Below are 17,862 nucleotides of genomic sequence, written 5' to 3'. Positions count from 1 at the left end.
AAAATATTTGATGTGGAGGTGAATTACTTTGAATGCCATGTTTATTGATCTGGTTTTGTTAGCACGCAAGAGCATGCTTTTTGGTGTGGTCTGAGTGCCTGGGGCAACAAAAGTTACGTGCATGTCATTGTCTTATGTCCTTTGTTATGGTTTGTGGTATTTAGGTTGTCAAGTTTCTAGTAGTTGTATCTGAATAGTAAGAAGTTTGGAAAAGAGGAGAGAGGGCACTTCAGATGGGGGGTTAAGATAGGAGAACAGAGGTGGAGAGATTGTGAAGTTTAATATAGCTCAAGTCTGTAGGCTCTGGGTAATCAGAAGTCTGCAGTTCATTGCATTGTATCGCTCAAAAATGCCTGGCCCAAACTACCAGAGCTCTTAAAAAAATCAGCCCTTGGAGAAGTCTCAGTCAAATAAGGGAGATTCAGAGTGGCCACTCTACTTGTTCCTTACAGTGTGCTTTAAAGATTTTTAGGAAGTTAAACAGCCTAATCATGTTATTAGTTTTTCTCATTCAGTTTCTGCTATTACTACTGCTGTCTACTTTCCCTTTTTTAAAATTCTAAGCCATATAAATCCTAAGGATGTTTAAGCATTACAATGCCTGCATCATGTTAGAATTCCTTTGGCTTTTGAAATTTCTGTTGTAACGATGAACGACAGATGAGGTAATTTAACTTAGATTAGGAAAGATGAGAGGCCGGGCATGGTGGCTCACGCCTGTAATCCTTTAATCCCAGCACTTTGGGAGGCCGAGGAGGGCAGATCACTTGAGCCCAGGAGTTCCAGACCACCCTGGCCAACATGGCAAAACCCCTGTCTCTACTAAAAATACAAAACAGTTAACCATGTGTGGTGTCAGGCACCTGTAGTCCCAGCTACTTGGGAGGCTGAGGCAGGAGAATCACTTGAATCCAGGAGGCAGAGATTGCAGTGAGCCAAGATTATGCCACTGCATTCCAGCCTGGGCGACAGCGAGACTCCATCTCAAAAAAAAAAAAAAAAAAAAAGGAAAGGTGAGAAGGTGACATATTTTGGAGATGTTGTGAAGGAAAAGTTGAGACAATTTAGGAACTAGCTACTAGGAAAAGGTGCTATCTTTTATAAGGTAATTATTTCATTTTTTAGCAATGTGTATGGTTTTACTATGAGAACATTTGACAGTTAGAGGCTAAAATGGAAGGATTTCTGGCCTCCTTGCTAATTTGAAGTGTTATTATAAATCATAATCTTGAACTTCCTCAGTACAGAAGACCCTTAAAGCTTTCTAGCAAGTGCCTCTTGAGATTTTCATCTGGAACGCAGTGGGACCATTTTGTCATTATCATGCCTGTGGGAGCCTGATCTCAACTGTCTTCGATTGTGTTCCTAGTTCTCCTAGCACAGGATTTGGCACATAATAGACATTTGCTAAATGGCAGGTATTAGTACAGTAATAACTAGCAAACAAATGAATCTTTTATAAAACATTCTTAGGTTTTATTCAAACTCAGAGAAGTTGAGACTTTACCATAAAATATAATTTAACCATGAGTCAAAATTGGGAATGCCTTGCCTGAGTTGTAGTATTTTTATTTTATGTGATTCCAGTGGTGTGTTTGAACCCTGATATGTACGTATCTGTGTGTGTGAGACAGGATTGGGTAGGTGGCAGGAGACCCTGAGGGAGGCCAGCTACTAAAAGGCCATAGTTTTGGTTTAATTTTATGAAATAATTTACTGAAAAAGAAACTTTGATTCACAGCATTTCTTAATGCTTTAAGTGGATCAACAGCATTGGGTGAGCTGTGCCTTCCTTGGTTGTCATTGAGGATTTGAGGGAGGCGGGAAGGAGGAGGAGAGGTGGCTGTGACATACCAAGGCGGCAGCTGTGCCTCTCAGTTGCCTGCTCCATGTGTCTCTGAGGGACTCTCCCTAACTTTGCAGAGACCCTGTGCAACCAGATGGATTCACAATTGCTGAGAACACCAACTGTACTGGGAAGAGGAGGTTGCTTATTTGGTTTAAGCAACAAATTAACTAGTTGAATCTAGCCTGCTTAATGTGGTACTGAGTCAGCCAATAGCAAGGTTAAAAATGAAACCTGGCCAGGCGTAGTGGCTCACGCTTGTAATCCCAGCACTTTGAGAGGCCGAGGTGGGCGGATCACGAGGTCAGGAGATCAAGACCATCCTGGCTAACACTGTGAAACTCCATCTCTATGAAAAGTACAAAAAAATTAGCCGGGCGTGGTGGTGGGCCCATGTAGTCCCAGCTTCTCGGGAGGCTGAGGCAGGAGAATGGTGTGAACCCGGGAGGTGGAGCTTGCAGTGAGCCGAGATTGCGCCACTGCACTCCAGCCTGGGCAACAGAGCGAGACTGTGTCAAAATAAATAAATAAATAAATAAATAAAACCTTATATTAATTTTTTAGTTTTTGAAATCTACCAGTAAATTTTTCAGATTAGGCCGGGCATGGTGGCTCATGCCTGTTATCCCAGCACTTTGGGAGGCTAAGGTGAGAGGATCACTTGAGCCCAGGAGTTTGAGGCTGCAGTGAGCTATGACGGCACCACTGCACTCCAGCCTGGGTGACAGAGTGAGACCCTAACTCAAAAAAATATGTATTTCAGATTACAATTTGTTTTCATTATTCACAACTCTATAAAGTAACTATAAACACTGAATTTTTGAATATTGAATTATTGCTCCTAGGAGAAATACAGGGTTATGTTTCTATAAACCTCTAATGACAACATTTTCATCAACCAGTCAGCATACATAACTTTCTTTTGTGTGTGTTTCTATTTAAAAACATCTTATTTAATATATATTCTTGATTTATTTTAACATTGAGCTCACAGCCAACAGCACTTTAACTCATGCCTGAACAAAGCTTATGTAACACATGTATTTTCTCAGTAAGGCTCATCACAGCCTTCTTACACTTAGGAACACTAGACAGCACTTCAGCACTACATAGGGGGCCATTTTCAGCAGTGAAAGCACTAACATAAGGCACAAAAATGCATAAAACATGGCACTAGATACATCATGGAAGGGACACTTGTTTGTAGTATGATAGTTGAAACAAGAAGGGAGAGCGTCTCCTTGTTTGACCTTAGCCGGGAATATGCATGTGTATCAACTCAAATTTTTTGCCATTCTGTGCACACACATGCTGGTAAATGACCATGAAACTACTGCAAGTATTGATTTTGGAGTTAGAAATAGATTTTAAAAGTAGGTGAATTTGCAAATATGGAATCTACAATCTGCAGATATGGTCATGTGTCGCTGAATGATAGGGATACATTCTGAGAAATGCATCCTTAGGCAATTTCATCATTGTGCCAACATCACAGAATGTCCTTACATAAACTTAGGCTACACATATAGACTATATGGTATGGCTTGTTGCTCCTAGCTACAAGCCTGTGCAGCATGTTACTATACTCAATACTGTAGGTCATTGTAATGCAATCTAAGTATTTGTGTGTCCAAGCATATCTAAACATAGAGAAGGTACAGTAAAAATGCAATATAAAAGATAAAAAAATGTACACCTATACAGGCCACTTACCATGAAGGGAGGGAGTATGCAGGATTGGAAATTGTTCTGGGGAGGTCTGTGAGTGAGTAGACTGTACACTGCTGTAGACTTTATAAACACTGTACACTTAGGCTACACTATATTTTAAAATTGTTTTCTTCAATAATAAATTAACCTTAGATTACTAGATGACAACCATTGTACATGCCATCCATCATTGATGGAAACATCGTTATGCAGGACCACATGACTGTAATGAGGATTGGCTGTCTTTTAAAGATGAAGACTTAATTTTAAAAATACAACCCCTATACAGTTATTACACTTTTAAAGTTAATTCTTTAAGCCAGGGGTGGTGGCTCACGCCTGTAATCCCAGCACTTTGGGAGGCCAATGCAGGAGGATTGCTTGAGTCCAGGAGTTCAACACCAGCCTGGGCAACACAACAAGACCTCGTCTCTACTAGAAATACAAAAATTAGCTGGTCGTGGTGGTGTGTGCCTGTTGTCCCAACTACTCAGGAGGTTGAGGTGGGAGGATTGCTTGAGCCCAGGAATTTGAGGTTGCACTGAGCTATGATGGTGCTGTTGCACTCCAGTCTGGGTAACGGAGCAAGACTCCAACTCAAAAAAAAAAAAAAAAAAGTTGTTCTTTAATACCTCTCAGTGTCCATTCAGTGTTTACATCTCCTAATTGTCTCAATTTTTTTTTTAAGTTTAGTTTGTTCAATTCAGAATCCAAATAAGATCCATATGTTACAATTGGTTAAAATGTCACTGAAGTTTCTCTTGATCTGTAGGGACCCCATCCATCATTTTCCCCCTTACTTGTTAAAGAGACTGGGTTGTTTGTCCTGTAGAGTTTCCCGTAGTCCAGATTTTGATTATTGTATCCTAGGCTTTCATATAACATATTGGTCTCTCTCCTAAACTTCCTACAAATTAACTGGATCAGATTCACTTCAGTATTTTGGCAAGATCACTTCATAGGTTTATTTCTTTCCCTTTGTTTACCAGTCTTCAAAATAATGTAGTGATTTCTTAGCATTGTCCAAAGATGACAAATGAGGTTTTTTTTTTTCAGGGGATGGGAGATGTGTATCATTATGAACTCATGGATTTAAAAATATTTCATGTGTTTTAATCTATTGTAGTTTGTGTTTTTATTAAATTTCAAACATTTTCCATCTTTAGCCAGTGAGGGCATCTTTACGTTAGCTTTTGAGTTTATCTGATACTACCCTAGTCTTCTTTTCTTTCCAGTATAACAAGATCTACTAGACTCATTGTGAACATTTCTTCATCCAGACATGAAATTAGGTTTTTCTCTAAAAAGTTCTAGTTTTTAAGGGGTGACAGGAGGGAGAAAGAATGGTTTTTAAATACGCACAATCTAAGCACTAGTTGTATTCATTGCTTCTGGGTTGGCTATTGTTTCTAGGTTTTTTAAGAACGCAGATTAAAGAGAAACTGTGGTGTTCTTCTTTTTAAAAAGGAAAATGAATTATTTGTGCATGTTTGTGTGTTTGACCTTCTAGTTCCCTCAATAGATAAATGGCTACATTGTTTGAATATTTTTAACTGCGTTCCATTTTTTCCCCCACATAACAGTATATACTGGTGCTCACTCCATAGAAGTATGTAGAAATTTTCCTCATTCCTTTTACATCTGCCTAATATTTCATTATGTGGATGTATTATAGTTTGTCACATCCCCAATTGATGGACATGTGGGGCTGTTTGAGTCTTTTGCTATTATCATGAACCCATTTATGCCTAGTGTTCCATTATTGGAACGCTAAGCTTGTGGGAGTTATTTATATCCTGCTGCTCAAGGTCATCCCCAAGGTCTGATTTTTCACAAAAAAATTTGCCCTCTGGCATAAGTGGGTTAATGCTGTAGTGAATAGCCTCATGTACTTTTTGTATTTTTGCTATTCTATCTTTGTGCTAGACTTCTAGAAATGTGATTTCAGGTTCAAAAAGTAAATGCAAAATTTTGTTAGAGCTTGCCAAATCCGTCTATAGGCTGCAGCATTTTACATGCCCCGCAGTAGTGTGTGAGAGTGCCTTTTGCCCCATAGTCTCACCAATCCATATATTGTCAATTTTTTGTGCTTTTTTTTTTTTTGGCTAGTCTTATAGGTGAGAAATGCTACCTCAGTAGAGTTTTAATTTGCATTTTTCTTACAGTGAAATTAGAGCATCTTCTCATATGTTTAAGGTCATTTGCATTTTTTTCTCTGCAAACTGGCTGAAGCCCCCCTCTATGTTAGGGATAGTCCTTTTCCTATAACATAACTTGTAAATCTTTTTTTCATAGCATATCATTTGTTTTTTTACTTTGCTTGTAGCATTATTTCCATGTAAAACGTCTTTTTAATTCAGATGACCAGATTTTTCAATCTTCTTTTCCTCTACCTTCTGGATTTTAAGTCAGTTTTTTTTCAACTCTCAGGTTATAGAGAAATTCACTCATTCTTATACTGCTTGTGTGTTTTGTTTTTTTCAGAAGATGCTCTGATCCATGTGGGATTTATCCCAAAATATAAAGAAATAGATTCAGTTTTATTTTTTTCCATATGTTTAGTTATCTTGATACCATTTACTAAAAAGACCATCTTTTCCCACTAATGTAAGATGCTGCTTTTACTGTGTACTAAATGTAGATGTGTGCTTTTATCTGTTTATGATTAGGCTCATATTCATGTACCAGTATGACACAACTTTAATTAGAGAGGCTTTTACCTGTGCTTTAAATTTGTACATTTTTATTTTTAATATTTAAAAAAGATATAGAATTGCTGTTTAGCATTAAAAGATGTGAGCATATCCTGACACTAAAATTTTCCAGTGACTCATGTTTAAAAGTCACCAGGCTATCATGAGAACTTTTTAATACAGTAGCTATGATGAGGAGGCAGATTATTGGAACTATTCTGGGTGTGTTATAGGCCAGGATGAAAGGATGGAATTTGGAAAGGAAGGGAATAATAATGTTTTTTAAGACCTTGAAAAATAATTTTTTAGAAGACTTATGATATGTAAGATTTGTTTGAAGATTGTCTGTAAAAAGTGTATCATGGTAGCTGGATGTGGTGGTATGTGCCTGTAGTCCCAGCTACTCAGGAGGCTGAGGCGAGAGGATCTCTTGAGCCCAGGAGTTTGAGACCAGCCTGGGCAACAGAGTAAGACCCTGTCTCTTAAAAAAAAAAAAAAAAAAAAGTATAGCATGCAATTGTTATCTGAGAGTCTCTGGTAAATTTCTTCTCTCCCTTTTTCCTCTTAGCACCATGTATGTGTTCGGTGGTTTCAATAGTCTCCTCCTCAGTGACATCCTGGTATTCACCTCGGAACAGTGTGATGCGCATCGGAGTGAAGCCACTTGTTTAGCAGCAGGACCTGGTATCCGGTGTGTGTGGGACACAGGGTCGTCTCAGTGTATCTCGTGGGCGCTGGCAACTGATGAACAAGAAGAAAAGTTAAAATCAGAATGTTTTTCCAAAAGAAGTATGTTTTTTTTTCTCTACTTAGATTTTAATGAATTTGAGACCTCATTTTATCTGAATTGTGAAGGAACTTAGCATATGTATACTTTTTATGTTCACCTTATTATCCAAAATTATTCAGTAATAACTTGTACAAAGTGTTTTTGGATATTTGAAAATCGGTTTGTAAACATCTCGGATGGGAACATGCCATGTGGCTCCTAGAAGCTGTCTTCGAGTGATAGAGACATAACCTTTTTGGCATTGCATAGGCTTTGCATACTGACCCCAGATTCTGGCTGCAGTTGCTCTGAGGCAGTGCCATCCAGTAGAACTTTATTTTTGATGATGGAAATGTTGTGTGTCTGGACTGTCCCGATATGATAGCCACTAGCCACATGGGCTATCAGATACTTGAAATGTAGCTAGTGTGACTGAAGAACTGAATTTTTAATTTAATTTAATTTAATTTGAATTTAAAAGACATTTGTGGTTACTGGCTACCATATTGGATGCAGATCTAACATTAAGGATGAAATTAGGAGAGTCAGCCCAGAAAAGCCATGTTGAAGTAAATTTTTTTGGTGGAGAGAGGGAGAGCTGCTGTCCTTGCAAAGTATTTTTGTCTAGCTTCTCTAGTTGGATACAACAGTGATACCAAGACAGACAGTTACTGAGGATGGGCGATGATCCCTGCTTCTAGAACCTCCCCCATGTTTTTCAAGCTGTTTCCTTCCTTCTGCCTGCTTTGCTTCTTGTCCTGTATTGCTGTGACATAGAGCACAATGCACTACAGTGAAGCGATATATTAAAAATTTCTTTTTTATTTTATTTATTTATTTATTTATTTTGAGACAGAGTCTCTGTCGCTTAGGCTGGAGTACAGCAGCGTAGTCTCAGCTCACTACAACCTCCACCTCCCAGGTTCAAGTGATTCTCATGCCTCAGCCTGTAATCACCGAGTAGCTGGGATTACAGTCACCTGCCACCATGCCCGGCTAGTTTTTGTATTTTTAGTAGAGACGGGGTTTTACCATGTTGGCCAGGCTGGTCTGGAACTCCTGACCTCAAGTGATCTGCCCACCTCAGCCTCTCAAAGTGTTGGGATTACAGGCTTGAGCTACTGTGCATGGCCAGAAAGTTCTTTAAAAGTAAGAATGTTTTCTCTACATCAATTAATTTAAAGTATGTTGGCTGAATTTCTTACTAGTAGGATTGGTGTTGCAGTTAACTTGAGAGTTATGATGGATAGAAGCCGCTTTCATTCCTGGGATGCTGCTCCAAGTTAAACTTTTCACGAATATAAATTCTCAGTAAGAACACCCAGGGCCAGCCACAGGGGCTCATGCCGGTAATCCCAGCACTTTGGGAGGCTAAGGCATGGGGATCGCTTGAGCCCAGGAGTTTAAGACTAGCCTGGGCAACATAGGGAGACCCTGTCTCTACCAAAATTAGCCAGGCATGGGCATGGTGGTGCACACCTGTAGTCCCAGCTACTAGGGTGGCTGAGGCAAGAGGGCTTGAGCCCAGGATGTTGAGGCTGCAGTGAGGCATGAGTGTGCCACTGCACTCCAGCCTGGGTGACAGAATGAGATTCTGTCTCAGAAAAAAAAAAAAACAAACAAAAAAACAGGCCACCCAGGCAACCCACTCAAGTTCATTGGTGGGCTGGTGGGTGCTGGAGAACCAAGATTACCAGAACTTAGCAAGGTTAGCTCGTCTCTTGAAAGGGATAAAATCAGTGAAATAGTTAACTTTTAAACCAAATTTTAAAAGTTCAAATTAAATGTGCATGTTTATAGGAAATAGTGTTGAATTACCTTAGGTGTTCATATCAACCCATTTGCTGTCATCTCACCTGAGACTTCAGTTCCCTGTTTCACCCCACTTTCTGGGTGGGCCCAATCCTTGGGATAATGACCAGGACAGGAAGAGCAGCCTAAGGAGCCGACTGCTGGGGTCTTTGTGAGGGTGGCACCTGCCTTTTCCTGTTTGTGAATTCCCCCATGTGCCACGTCCACAAGATGGTTGAACAGATGAGACAACATGGTTGTGCAGCTTCTCTTTTATTTTATTTTTTTTTTTGAGACAGAGTCTCACTCTGTAACCCAGGCTGGAGTGCAGTGGCGCAATTTCAGCTCACTGCAACCTCCACCTCCCAGGTCCTGATTCAAGCAGTTCTCCTGCCTCAGCCTCCTGAGTAGCTGGGATTACAGGAACATGCCACTATACTCAGCTAATTTTTCTAGTTTTAGTAGAGACGGGGTTTCACCGTGTTAGCCAGGATGGTCTTGAATTCCTGACCTCGTGATCCGCCTGCCTCGGCCTCCCAAAGTGCTGGGATTACAGGCATGAGCCACCGCACCCAGCCGTGCAGCTTCTCTTTTCTAGAGTCAACAGGAGATGCGGCAGGTCTGTAGTAGCCCAGAAGTTCTCAGACTTGCACTCTTGAATTTACATGTATGTACAAAAGGCAGCTCAGCCTAATGCCTCCTGTTCAGTTCTGTGGTGCTGCCTACTTGCTGTACCCAAATTAGCCTTGCATTTATAACTAGGAGGAATGGCTTGGTATCCTACAATATTTTGGCTCCTGGGCTTCTTTGGTGTTCATTCTATTACTAGTTGATTTTTTTTTTCTTGGAAAGAAAAGTATTCAAAGAGCCAGAATTTACTTTCATTATATCTTACAGTTGTTAAATTAACCTATCCTTGTTTTCACTTTCTGTGTACTTCTTTCTTTAGGGTACAAAACAGTGTTTCTTTAGATTGTCTGTTTCTAAATATTATTTTAACCAGAACATACCAAATATACTTTCCTGCCAGTTTCATTCTTCATTTTACTTCTTAACCATTGTTACAATTTTTTTTTTAACTTCGGTCTCAGATTTTGCTCAATTGAAGTTGTCCCATTTCATGAGATTTTCTTTTCTTTGTAGCTCTTGACCATGACAGATGTGACCAGCACACAGATTGTTACAGCTGCACAGCCAACACCAATGACTGCCACTGGTGCAATGACCATTGTGTCCCCAGGAACCACAGCTGCTCGGAAGGCCAGGTCAGAGGCTGTTTCTTAAAGATTTAAGAAAAATCCTAATTTGTCATAGGTTTAGCTTTTATAGTGTATATGGTATAAATAATGGCCCAGAGTTACTTTTCAAATGGGTTTCTATTTGGATTTTATTATCCCTGAGGTTTTCCTTTAGGAAGAGATGTTCTGTATATTCCAAGGGTCCCACTAGCCCTGGGAATTTGTGTATTGTGTTTTAGAAGAAGGTAGGACTGTTGTCCCTGGGCATGGCTGTGACTAAGCACTAGATCCTTGGTTTGAGGCATCTAATAGTGACCTCACTTTACCAGTGCCAGGTTTTGATAAAGTTAGGGTTTGAGACTGAGAGAGTCAGGTGTATAGCGGCCCATATTGAACTGTGGAAATGACAGACTTTGCAAAATCTCCTTGTTTTATATCTTGGTTTGGCATAATCTCACTGCTCATCATATATAGATTTTTAAATTTAAGTTATAAGATAACCCAGGCTTTTATAGTTTTTGACAGCTTACAAGACTTTTTTTTTTGTCAGTCTCATGCAGTTCATAAAATAGAAAACGTTCAGACTTTTGAAGTGAGCATTTGAAAAGCACCAAGTTCAACATGCCCATTTTACAGATGAGCAGGTTGAGGTATGGTGTTTAAAAGAGTGGGCTGCTTCCTTGCCGGTTAAAAACATGTCCTTGAGCAGAACATTCCATTGCAGTGTTCCACTGCAGCGCTACTGCAACTTTATCTATCTATCTATCTATCTATCTATCTATCTATCTATCTATCTATCTATTTATTTGCAGTTTGCTTCCTCAATTAGATTTTGTTGTCTGTAGTATCCTGTTGGTCCTCAGCATAAGTTCTCTCTGTGGATACAAGAGAAAAGCTTTTGTCCACTGTGTTCTAGATCTCCATTTTTAGGTATGAGAATTGCCCCAAGGATAACCCCATGTACTACTGTAACAAGAAGACCAGCTGCAGGAGCTGTGCCCTGGACCAGAACTGCCAGTGGGAGCCCCGGAATCAGGAGTGCATTGCCCTGCCCGGTAGGCCTTGCAGGGTCATCTTGGTGTGTGTGGGTCCATTACTTCACCCCACTTCCCCCAACACTGTGCAGCCTAGGTTGAACCTAGCAGAGGGGAAAAGCTAATTCTGTCCATTCATTCCCCACACCAGTATTATGAGTTTTTTTGTTTTTAACTAAAATACAGTTCTTAAGTATTTGTTCCTACTGTCCTTTGAAATAAAGTGAAACATCCTTCGCTGCTTTGTAGAATTGAGTGACAGCTTGGTTCTGTATCACTGAGCCTGCTCCTTGTCTCTTTCCCATCCACCTTTGATAACCTGGGACTAGACCATGATGTCTCAGCAGTCAGTCTGCTGAGCACTTTATGGAGAGTACTTCTTATTAACCACTGGGATTTAATTGTTGGCACCTGCTAATGGACCTTCTCTGAGAAGGAGAGGATAGATACTTCTGTCAGCAGCACCTTTTAGGGGTGATCTCCAGCCCTGAAAACCTCAATATATCCTACTTCTGAGGTTCAGGATGATGAATTCAGGGCCTGAGACCAGCCAGCCATGATCGAACCACTGTGATATATTTGGACCAGGAAGGTTCAGGAAGGGGAACTTCCTTGTCTCTGCACAACATCTGAGCTTGTTCAGGGAAGTTGGTTTGGACCAGGCCCTTTTTGAATGTCCCTTGGAAGTTTTTGATTCAGCTTGCAGAATGGGACTCTTTTCTATATCTCAGTGTGTGTCAAATTTTAAGGTACAGGAAAAGACCTGGGAATCCTGCGAAAGGCATATTCTGGTGCAAGTGTGGGGTGGGGCCTAGAGTGTGCATTTTATCTAGTCTACTGCTACACGGTGAGGAGCAAGTCTTTGTCTGTTCTTAAATGATCTCTTTCCCATGGTACCTTTCTTTTATCTCAGTGACTGTTACTGTTAATGAACGTTGTTGATGTCTCCAAAGTACTTTGGTTCTGGTGAAGTTGCTTTGTTCTTTCATTGTCTTCCAGGAAGCATTCATAGCTTCTGTGCAGTACCTTGTGTGGGTTCAGGATGATCACAGGTAGCAGATTACAAGCTTGCCTTGTATGCTATAGCCATATCACTTGGGTTATTTCTCAAGAAGGACCTTCTCACCTTGCTTTTGGGATGCTTTGTACACTTGATTGTGCCTTCCGCCTGGTGATACGAAAACAGTACAGCTTTTGGAGACTATAGATTGGTTAATTCCTTGATTCATTTCCATTCTTGCAGTTTTTACCTCAGCCCTCCAATATGCATATTCATTTGTCTGCTCTTCACTTAGGATTTTAGTTTTCTTTCTAGTTGTTCTTCAGAAGGAAGTGTACCAGTCTAATATTGGCACCAAACTGGTGTTTTCCTCTAAGACATAGGATAAGTGACCTCAGAATATGCTTTTTAGGATCCGGGAGATATCACTAGTAAACATTTTAAAATTCTTGTATTCTGCATTTGGTCCTTAATAATGTGTCAGAGGCTCCCACATCCTAATGAAGTACCTAGAATTTAAATTAGAAAGGCCATTTCGGTATTCAATAATTTGAACTCATAATATAGTAGTTTTGTCTGATTTCTAAAATTCTTTTTTTTCTCTTTTCCCCTTAATGAAAGAAAATATCTGTGGCATTGGCTGGCATTTGGTTGGAAACTCATGTTTGAAAATTACTACTGCCAAGGAGAATTATGACAATGCTAAATTGTTCTGTAGGAACCACAATGCCCTTTTGGCTTCTCTTACAACTCAGAAGAAGGTAGAATTTGTCCTTAAGCAGCTGCGAATAATGCAGTCATCTCAGAGCATGGTAAGTTAAAATCCTCAAAACTTAAGTTTCTGGTATCCACCTTTCTACCAAGGGCATCACTGCAGCTTGCATGTGGAAGGCTGTGGATATGTGTGACATGCTTGGCAAGAAGGGGAGTGCTGGTGAACGCAGCCTGAGGGACTGTGGGTTTGTGCTGTCAGAGTCTCTTCCTCTTAAAATTTTTAATACTTTGTATATATAAGATCTATGAATAATTATATGGGGGATGAATTGTAACATGTATATGTGTACATAATCTGGTGACATCAGTAGATGATTTCATACCTGTTTTACCTCTGGATTCTGCTAGAGGAGAAAGAGAGGTCACTGATAATTAGCTAGGTTGGATTAAGCCACCTGAGTTCCTTGGAGTTAAGGTATTATAATAGTGCATAAGACTGTATAATTACCACTAAGAAATGTACATCTCGGCTGGACGCGGTGGCTCACGCCTGTAATCCCAGCACTTTGAGAGGCTGAGGTGGGTGGATCGCCTGAGGTCAGGAGTTCAAGACCAGCCTGACCAATATGGTGAAACCCTGTCTCTACTAAAAATACAAAAATTAGCCAGGCATGGTGGCGTGCACCTGTAGTCCCAGCTGCTCAGGAGGCCGAGACAGGAGAATTGCTTGAACCCAGGAGGTGGAGGTTGCAGTGAGCTGAGATTGCGCCACTGCACTCCAGCCTGGGTGACAGAGCAATACTCCATCTCAAAACAAAAAAAGAACAACAAAAAAATAAATGTATGTCTCCTTGGGTCTTTCATAGCCCAGCCATCTCAAAAGAAGAGAGCACCTTCTTGTCAAGAGTTTCTAAGCCCAGAAAGGCTCAAGTTCTCTGCCTGTCCACCCAGTGCTCTCAGGGGGCTTATAGTCAATATTCCATGATCACATTTTGTCATTTTTAGTCTGGAGTCATAAATTATGATCCTACCCTCTGTTAAGTAGACTCATAGAACAAAGCTCTTTCAGCAGTTTCAGCTGTGGTACAGAAACGTTTCGTGGAAATGTTCTTACCAAGCAGGGAGGAGTTGAGGGCAACACTTCTTGGGTACAGCCTTCTTCATGTGAAGATATGGAAATGTGGCCTGGGTCTTGGCTGTTTGTGGCCTCTGTGTACCACCTATAGGGCCATTCTGAGACTGGTAGGAGGTGCCCTGTATTTACTTTTCTCCAATTAGTCCCTTTTTTCAGTGCAACTTAGATAGGGTATGGACACTCAAACATTGGTGATATATTCTTAGTGTGTTTACCTCAGGCTACTGTGACCACATTTGGTATTTTATAATATTTTGATAGCTTTTTCAGATTTCAGAATCTTCATTGGTGACTGTTTCTGTTGTTTCTCTTTCCATGTCCAAATGTGGGTCTCTTCCAGCATTCCATCCTTGGCTGGCAGCTGACCTTTCCCATAGTTATTCACTCCCTCAGAAAATGGATGGCACCCAGCTTTGCTTATTACCCTGGCATCTCTAACAATGACTCTCAAGTCCACAGAAATTAAAAGGGTTTAACCAGGTGGCCACAGATATACTTCTGGTACCCTTTCTGTCTTCCTTAGGTTTTCTAACTCTAAACATTTCTGGGTATTCTCATCTGCTGTGGCCACGTTTATGAAACAGAAATTCACAGTCTTAATGGTAAGACCGGCAGATGAGAGACAACTGAAGTGTAATGTCCTTCCACAGCTATACCTCTAGATGTAGCTCAGTTGGTAGAGCCCAGATTTTTATGGGAAAACAAGAAAGGACACCTAGCCTAACCTTTAGGACAGAGACTGGCTGGTAGAAAGCTGGAAGGAGGTGACTCCTAAAGGTGAGAAGGAGTGAATTAGGATGTCGAAGAGGGAAGGGCTTCCTGTGCATTAATTAGTGCCCCCATCTGTGAGATGTAGAGGGAGATGACTAAGGGAGTGGCTCTTTGAGTGAGCTGCAGGTAAGTTTGCATGGTTGGCTGCAGGCTGGATGGGAGGGGATCTTTATAGTTGAGCCTCAAGAAGGAACCAAGGCCAGACCCTGCGAGGCCATGGCTACAATAGTAATGGATTTGAATTTTATCATGAAGGCAAAGAAATTATTGAAGGGCCTTTAAAAAGTATTTTTAATTTTCTTTCTTTCTTTTGGATCTATTTATTTTTTAGGTCTTTTAGTAGGCATGTGTATTTTTTCCTCTCAAAAATGGAAATAGGCTGGGTGTGGTGGCTCATGCCTGTAATCCCAGCACTTTGGGAGGCCAATGAGGGAGGATTGCTTGAGCCCAGGAGTTCAAGGCTAGCCTGGGCAACATAGGGAGACCCCGTCTCTACAAAAAGTTTTTAAAAAAAATTAGCCGGGCATGATGGTGGCACAGACTTGTAGTTCCAGCTACTTGGGAGGCTGAGGCAAGAGGGTTGCTTGAGCCCAGGGGTTTGAGGCTGTAGTGAGCCAAGATCATGCCACTGCACTCCATCCAGCATGGGCAACAGAGCGAGACCCTGTCTCAAAAGAAAACAAAGGGAGGGAAATACAGTATATCTTTTGTTTTATAACTACCAAAATTAGGAATACTTACCATTTCTTGGCTAAACTTTATATTTTGATTTTTAAAACTTGTTAAAAATTGCACTGAGAAGGAAATTTCAGGAGAGCAGAAGACAGACTGTCCCAGGTGTCACTGTCCTGTTATTCCCTATAAAATCCAGTGCCAGGATGGATGAATGGGTAAAGCAAATGTGGTATAAGTTGAATATCCCTTATCTAAAATGCTTTGGACGAGGAGTGTTTCGAATTTTAGAATATTTGCATTATACTAACCAGTTCAGCATCCCTAATCTGGAAACCCAAAATGCTCTAGTGAACATTTTCCTTCAGCATCCATCATGTTGGCACTCAAAAAGTTTTAGATTTTGGAGTGTTTTGGATTTCAGATTAGTGATACTTAGCCTGTGTTTGGGGGTAGCCATCTCTTCATATAGACATTTCAGAACTTAAATACAGCTTTGTTATAATTTCTGTGAATTTTTTATGTATTATCTTCTCTGAGCTACATTTTTATCCTTTATAAAATGGCCATATTGAAGTGATGATCTGTCCTAATCTACCATGGCTGAGTCAAGGGATAAAGAGGTTTTCCTGTGTCTGTGGGGTATACTTAACTTGGTGGTTTTTATCTAGAAGCTTGTTTTGGTCAAGATGTTGGTTATATTCAGGCCAGGCATGGTGGCTCATGCCTGTAATCTCAGCACTTTGGGAGGCCAAGGTGGGAGGATCGCTTGAGCTCAGGAGTTTGAAACCAGCCAGGGCAACATGGCAAAACTCCATCTCTAAAATTTAAATTAAAAAAAAAAAAAGATACTGGTTGTATTCATAGTTGTATCTCTTTTGCCTTTAGTCCAAGCTCACCTTAACCCCATGGGTCGGCCTTCGGAAGATCAATGTGTCCTACTGGTGCTGGGAAGATATGTCCCCATTTACAAATAGTTTACTACAGTGGATGCCATCTGAGCCCAGTGATGCTGGATTCTGTGGAATTTTATCAGAACCCAGTACTCGGGGACTGAAGGCTGCAACCTGCATCAACCCACTCAATGGTAGCGTCTGTGAAAGGCCTGGTGAGTTCACGGGTGAATTAGGTGGTATTCAGAGTTTATTGTGAGAGAAACCATAGGAGGCATAGTTCATTGCTGAGATGTGTGAAGTAGTCATGAAAACAGTTGAAGTATTGATTTCAAGCATGCAAAGAAGAGTATAACCCAGATTTCAGAAGCAGAAGGAAATATTCTGGGACCCTGAATAGTTTTAATTATAAGCAAAACCAGAAATAACTAACACTACTTAAACTGATATTCTAATTAACAATGAGATTGATAGGTTTATTGAGCAGAAAAAGTATTGAGAATTGCTCTGAAAAGCAAATTTATTGGTGTTGGCAGAGAAATACTGTGGAAGAAAAAACAAAAAAGGAAAATAAAAACAAAGAAAAGATTAGTTAAGCAAGCAAGTCACTGCAGGGATGGTGTTCAGAAAGGTAGTGTCAACAGGGAGAAAAGAGATGACAGCAGTTCTGTAAGCGAGGACAGAAGCAACCCAGAAGTGCGCGAGAGCTGTGGGAGAGTACTGAGCGGACAGACACTCGGAGTAGCTTCCCAGCTTTCAGTCTTTCTGGGCTACATTTCGGCTAACTAAAGGCAGGCCCAGGGGTAGCTGCTGCAGCATGAAGACAACCCAAAATAAGCCGCCTCCTCCTGCAGAGGTACTCACAAGCAGTCGGTGGAATTGTGGGTTATTTTGGGAGGCAGGACTCCATTTGCATTGTGTCCAGTTTTGGGAAAGTAATTTGTCTGAGGAATTACAGAGGTGTAGAAGAGAATTCATAGCATTGTAGATTTCTAAATATTGATTTCTAAACTTCTCTAGGGTAGCTGCCCAGCAGCCTTTCAGAATTCTGAATCCTTTGGTGAACTTAATGAATGCCGTGGACCTTCTTCCCTCCAAAATTGCAAACATGAGATTTTACATATTCAAGTGGATTGTAAAACCGCTAAAGTTCATCCTGGGTCCCCTAATTCTAAGGGGCTTACAGCCCTACTTTTATGGAAAGATTCACTGTTTCCTCATCTTTGTCCTTAATGCTCTTTGAAAAGAAAATTTATTTTTTCCACAAGTGTGTAGATACACTTGACTAAACAGTACTTGATGACTTTTATTGTTTTCTATTTTCTCTCATTTAATTGATTTCATGGCACATTAATGGGTCATCACCCACATTTGAAAAGTCTTGGCTGGGCACAGTGGCTCACGCCTGTAATCCCAGCACTTTAGGAGGCCAAGACGGGTGGATCACAAGGTCAAGATATCGAGACCATCCTGGCTAACATAGTGAAACCCCATCTCTACTAAAAATACAAAAAATTAGCCAGACGTGGTGGTGCGCGCCTGTAGTCCCAGCTACTTGGGAGGCTGAGGCAGGAGAATCACTTGAACCGAGGAGGT

At 40.7% G+C, this 17,862-nt stretch overlaps 1 protein-coding gene across 3 annotated transcripts in view; it reads left to right on the top strand.

Annotated features, from left to right (window-relative positions):
• ATRN (attractin) overlaps positions 1 to 17,862 on the top strand; it is a 171,224-nt gene that overhangs the window by 85,928 nt on the left and 67,434 nt on the right. For all 3 annotated transcript variants that reach the window (XM_063659468.1, XM_054467960.2, XM_054467961.2), the window contains exons 12-16: positions 6,818 to 7,038; positions 9,953 to 10,074; positions 10,964 to 11,102; positions 12,703 to 12,893; positions 16,262 to 16,481. In XM_063659468.1, the coding sequence (XP_063515538.1) occupies positions 6,818 to 7,038; positions 9,953 to 10,074; positions 10,964 to 11,102; positions 12,703 to 12,893; positions 16,262 to 16,481 (893 nt within the window). The remainder of the gene's footprint in view (positions 1 to 6,817; positions 7,039 to 9,952; positions 10,075 to 10,963; positions 11,103 to 12,702; positions 12,894 to 16,261; positions 16,482 to 17,862) is intronic.

Source organism: Pongo pygmaeus, chromosome 21, assembly GCF_028885625.2.
Source record: "Pongo pygmaeus isolate AG05252 chromosome 21, NHGRI_mPonPyg2-v2.0_pri, whole genome shotgun sequence".
Taxonomy (NCBI): domain Eukaryota; kingdom Metazoa; phylum Chordata; class Mammalia; order Primates; family Hominidae; genus Pongo; species Pongo pygmaeus.
This window is presented reverse-complemented; position numbering and strand designations above follow the sequence as displayed.